The 6,000-nt window shown below is 39.8% G+C and overlaps 1 protein-coding gene across 1 annotated transcript in view; it reads left to right on the top strand.

Moving 5' to 3' along the window:
• Positions 1–1,345: 1,345 nt before the first annotated feature.
• Positions 1,346–6,000, top strand: part of sfrp5 (secreted frizzled-related protein 5) — a 30,967-nt gene continuing 26,312 nt past the window's right edge. Inside the window, exon 1 of the mRNA XM_065296035.1 lies at positions 1,346–2,128. Coding sequence (XP_065152107.1) covers positions 1,603–2,128 — 526 coding nt within the window. The 5' untranslated portion in view covers positions 1,346–1,602. The remainder of the gene's footprint in view (positions 2,129–6,000) is intronic.

The raw sequence follows: 6,000 nt of genomic DNA, 5'->3' as shown, positions 1-6,000 counted from the left end.
TAACACTGGAACCCACCGTAATGATAAGTCTGTGTTTTTATTCGGAGTCGTTCGGTGCGCGATTACAGACAGCCCTCTCACATGTCATCATATTGCTTAGTTGATCCGTCACGTGCGCAGCTCGGACATTCACGTAACCCCGCTGCGCGCATCAAAAGGTTTTTACGGAGGCAGATGAAGGTGAGTGGTCGCGCAACTGACGTCTTCACCTTTTGAATCGCGCTCAGGCGCGATTGCGCTCACACCACAGCCTTCCGCGCCTGAGCCCAAGTGAACCGCGCTCCGGCCCACCTCTGCAACCCGGCCGCGGCGCGATTAAACAATCCGCGCCCAGGCGCAGAACGAAGCGATCACACTAGTCAAACAAACCAGGCTTTGGGGGTCAAACACGCCTGAGCGCGGTTTGGTTTGGATAATGTGAGTGCGCCCTTAATACTTAACTCAACACTTAACAGTTTTTTTTCAACAGAGTTTCAAAGGACTCTAAACGGTCCCAAACGAGGCATAAGGGTCTTATCTAGCAAAATGATTGTCATTTTTGACAAAAAAAAATAAAAATATGCACTTTTAAACCACAACTTCTTGTCTTCCCCAGTCCTGTGGGGGACCCAATTTTAGCACTTAAACAAGAAATGTAGTTGCGGGGTTAAGGGTTCGTTGTTGTTGTTTTTTCATGAGAATCGTACGATTTTGCACGATTAACTTTCTATTGAGACAAATTAGCCAACTCGTAAAATATGTCGTGAGATCAGGCTGGAAAAGTCCGATTTTCATGATATGTCCCCTTTAACTCTGCTACCTGATACATCAAAAGACACAGATGTGTCAGTAGTGTTCCTCTGTATACGGGCGACCGTACGGCACCCTGCTGCTGGGTGGCTGTGGGTTGAGATTTTAGGCCCCACAGTGTGACAGCGAATGATAGAAAGAGACAGAAAGAAAGCTGCTTTCTATTCACATCCAGCGCCAGCATTAGCATAACTCAAACAGAACGGTGGAAACGCCCAGACCACCTGTAGATGTGCTGGCATGAAGTCTGCTGTTTATTTCCTAATGAAGAAAAATGTAAAAGGCCAAAACAGAGGATGTGATGTGGATGTTGTGTGTGTGTCGGTAAACAATAGAGATGAAGAGAAACTGAATGAGACCAGCGCGCTCCACGCACACATTGTACTGCGGGACAGCGTGTGGGCTGCCTGTACAAGTGTCTGCAAGGGGGGTGGGCTGTATGCACTGCCCACTGTGTGGCAATTGGTTGTGGTTGGGAGGGGGTGTGGTTTGTGCTTGACAGGGGAAGCCAGTGGGAGGTGGGTGGGTTGTCATGCTTGCTCAGGGGTTTGTCTGCTCAAAGGGCCCTAAGTCCACTGGCTTTTATACATTAGGTGCACATGAGTCAAGCTAGTAAAGAGCTCAGCATTGAGACGTGCCACTTACTCTCCTGCCTATCGAACCAGGAGTATATAACGAAACTGAAGAATTGAAAGGACATCTCTAGTGAAGGAGGAGGAAAAGCCAGAATAGTCAGTCAGCATTTGATTTTTTCACAGCAAAAAGCAAAGGATTAAACTGCGTTTATACATCTCACCATCTCTTTTTAACAAAATGGCAATGCAGAACAGGCAGGTGTCTTTGACCCAAGTTTTGACCCTGGCGCTGGTTCTGCTCACCTCAGCAGCTTCGGCAGAGGAATACGACTATTACAGCTGGCAATCGGACAATTTCCACAACGGCCGTTTTTATGCCAAGCAGCCGCAGTGCGTGGACATCCCAGCTGACCTGCGGCTCTGCCATAACGTGGGTTACAAGAAGATGAGACTACCGAACCTGTTGGACCACGAAACCATGCCCGAGGTCAAGCAGCAGGCGGGCAGCTGGGTGCCCCTACTGGCGAAACGCTGCCACGCTGATACGCAGGTGTTTCTCTGCTCGCTGTTTACCCCCGTGTGCCTGGACCGACCCATCTACCCGTGCCGCTCTCTGTGCGAGGCGGTGCGGGACAGCTGCGCCCCAGTCATGGAGACCTATGGCTTTCCTTGGCCGGAGATGCTGCAGTGTGACAAGTTTCCCATTGACAATGATCTGTGTATTCCCATGCAGTTCGCCGGGGGTCATGCCACTCAAACTCCAGGTAGGACGCTTGTCATTATTTTGAAACGACACATTGTAATGATTGAATTTTGGACTTTTGCAGATTTTGTTTCAACACATGGTTAGGTAAAACCGGACAAACATAAACACTGGTTGAAATTAATCCAGAAAATGTTCTCACCATGGGTTGAAACAACCCAGCATGAATTGTTTTATGACTTTTGCATCTGTTTTGGCAAAATTGTAAAATAGACATTTTTGAAAAACTATTTAAAATTCCCAAATTTGTATAACAAAAAAAATACATTTAATATCCAATATTTAATATTTAAAGTATTCAATTTGGACATTTTTATCAGTCACATTAATGAATTGTTTTAGAAATAACCATTGACTATAATAAATAAGTACTTAAAATGTATAATCATTAGGTCTAAAAAGATTCATTCAACAAGCCCCTTTGGTAGATTTTCTCTGTGTTTAGCTCGAGGGTCTTGAGAAAGTAAAATGAAGGACGAACAAAAAAAAACTTTCACTATCTAAAGCAAACATCTGATGTGGAATGTGGAGAGGACTGCGCCATGCCTCTCCGTCTTTGTTTAGCAGTGCATTTAGGTTTCCAATTAGCCAGGCTGCCAAACCTTTTGGATCACTAATTAGTCTGAAATGTTGTAGATTACTTTGTCTCATTGAGACCAGAAGGGCTATTGTGAGAGACAGAAGGGAAAGTAGTTAGCACTTAAGGAAAATTTAGGATGTTGTTGAATAGAGCGAACAACCTAAAAACCTGAATAGGTTCCTAATGATTTGTTTACATTTACATTCATGCATTTGGTGGACATTTATATCCAAAGTGACTTTTCAAAGTATACATTTTGTCTCTATATGCATGGGATCAAACATATGACCTTTGCGCAATTAATGCAAAGCTACAGAAACGCATATTTAATATTGCAATAGAGCAAAAGGATCCCAACAAAACAATGCAGAAAATAATAGATATTTAACATGCATGCGGTCCATTAACAGTAACCTTAACTATATAAAAAGTTATCTTATACTAAAACTAACATAAGAGGGTTGCAATTGCAAAATGTTTAATAAATCTGAGTTAAATTTAAGTTGAATATAAACCACAAACAAATGTGTGTTTGCTATGATTTAAAGCTAAATTGATGTGCATATTTATGTATGTCTAAATGTAGCACACAGCAACTCGTTTCACAGCTAATATTTGATGGATTACAATGTTCTCAAATGAAAAAAAAATGTAACCACACTGCTGTTTATATAAGTTAAGTAGCTTGGCTTCTTTAAGAATAACAAGCTTCTTAAAACCGCAAAATTAAAATCAGCAGATCTATAAGAACCATATTACAAGCATAGCTTATCTAAAATTACACGACTGAGGCTGTGGAAACTAGCAGAACTGAGTAAAATGTGTCTTCCACATCCCGACCGGACGAGAACGTCACTCACAGCCAAACCTTAACGGCGATTTGTGTTTTGGTATGGGTGCACATCAACGTGAAACAGGACTCTAGAGATAACATGACAGCACAAAACCTCATTTGACGCCGGCAGTCGCTCCGACAGACACACGCAGGCATCGGCCTTGGAAGACGAAGAGCTGTTTTTCCCTTGTGGTTTGAGGTGAAATATTGGGACGGGTTTGAGCCAGCCAGACCCACAGACATGTTTCACAGGCTGTTTCTGGCAAGTGACATGACAGTAAATGATATATTTCACTAAATCAAATCTCAGAAGGAAAAACTGTCTTAAACAAACAGAAGACTTCATTCTTCGAATACTCCAGGAGACTTTTCTTTACAGACAGCTGCAAAAATCTCATCTCAGTCTTATGATTTCTGACATCTATAAGGCTTAAATTCTGAGTAAAAATACTTTCTTGTATCCCAGCTTAATATGCAGTGACAAATATAAGTTAGAAATGTGTGAATTGCAAATCAAAATGACAAGTTTTTGGCAAACCTTAAACAGTTAAAGCAACCAGTAAGGTGAGTTTGGGGCAGGACTATATTTTCAGCCAACCAATGGAAACTGCGGAGAGTATTTCATAAACCTGTCAGAAAACAATTATTATTATTTATACCAAGGGTCTGTTGAATGCTGTATTCTGATTGGCTGACAAATGTTCCGTGGGTATGCATTAATTTCTGATAACCGCACACCTAACTTGTCAAATGTCTTAAAAATAGGCACCAGAGCAATGTTTGTGGTAACCGTGGTATAAGAGGAATAATTGACTCCGGTCCTTTGAATTATTTGAAAATAATGCACACCCGCGGTGTAAAAGCACTTGCATTGCACGTTGGGTGTGCATTATTTTCTTATAATTCAATGGCCCGTCGTCAATTATTCCTTACATACAAGTCTATTTGGTGACATTAGTAGTGCAAAATTATAAGCTTAAAGTCCCCCTGTGGTGAAAAATTAAGTTTTTAATGTTATCTATATGAGTATGTGGTGTTTCTAATTTATTTTAAAGTGGCCATTTCACAAGACTTTTTTAAGATGTCAAATAAATCATTGGTGTCCCCAGAGTACGTATGTGAAGTTTTAGCTCAAAATATCATATAGATAATTTATTATAAGATGTTAAAATTGCCAATTAAAATAAGCAAAAATGTACGGTTTTGGGTGTGTCCTTTAAAATGCAAATGAGCTGATCTCTGCACTAAATGGCAGTAGCCTACTGTGGTTGGATAGTGCAGATTAAGGGGCGGTATTATCCCCTTCTGACATCACAAAGGGAGCAAAATTTCAATGACCTATTTTTCACATGCTTACAGAGAATGGTTTACCAAAACTAAGTTACTGGGTTGATCTTTATCACATTTTCTAGGTTTATAGAAGCCCCAGGGACCCAATTAGAGCATCTTAAACATGGAAAAAGTCAGATTTTCATGATATTAAGACAAACTATGTGCAAACTCATGAGTTAACACCATTGCTGAATCTTTTTTCTGTAATACTGCAGTTAAGCAAAAACTTTTTCTTTCATATGCATATCATTAACTGTTTTGCAAAGCAGGGATGTCTTAACGAGAAGAAGACTAAATACAGGGTTGACCACAAGTGTGTTAGAATGGTAATGTATTGCACTTTAAAATTGGACACATTATTGTAAAACATATGATTAGTCTTCAGCACTTGCACTTGACCGAGTGGATCAGGTAGTGAGTGGAGGTGAGGTCTAATGTGCATATTCATTAGTCTTTGTTTTTTTTTAATTGTTCCGCGGTGTTTTCACACGCATGTAAATGTTACAGAACATGTGCTTTATTGAATGAAAGTAAAACCAATCGAATTAAATGATTAAAACGACGTGAAATTAACTAAATTGTGAAGCCTCGATGTATCCAAGGGACATGCGACATTTAAGAGTAATGGGTATTTCAAAAAATTAATATAAATTATTCCCATGCATTGATTTTTATGTTAAACATCTGTCAATCCAAATGAATCCATATGGAATATATTTCCACAGTTTAAGATATGAAATTGAATTTTAAAGGTGTAAATATCTTATTTTAACACCGCCGCGCAGGAGGCATGGCAAACTGAAACAAAACTTTAAAGACACAAATTATGTTTAGCCTACGTGTAAAACTATATTTAAATGAAACCCGTGAATTGAAAGATCCACTAATAATCGCCTTAACTTGAGTGATGTCAATAAAGTTTCCATGTTAGAATTTAGAAATATTAAAAACTTAAGCAAACAACAACAAATATGTTTTCTTACCACTCGCCATTGTAGCAGTCAGAGAATTTGGTCTTTGAAAATTTAATATTTATATGCTAATGAATTAAATTAGGGGCGTTTACAAGGCGGAGTTCTAAAAGCATTCAGCTGCGCACAATTTTAAGATAATTTGTGATTTATAA

Source organism: Paramisgurnus dabryanus, chromosome 20 (assembly GCF_030506205.2).
Source record: "Paramisgurnus dabryanus chromosome 20, PD_genome_1.1, whole genome shotgun sequence".
NCBI lineage: Eukaryota > Metazoa > Chordata > Actinopteri > Cypriniformes > Cobitidae > Paramisgurnus > Paramisgurnus dabryanus.
The sequence above is the reverse complement of the archived record's forward strand: the minus strand, read 5'-3'. Positions and strand labels throughout refer to the sequence as shown.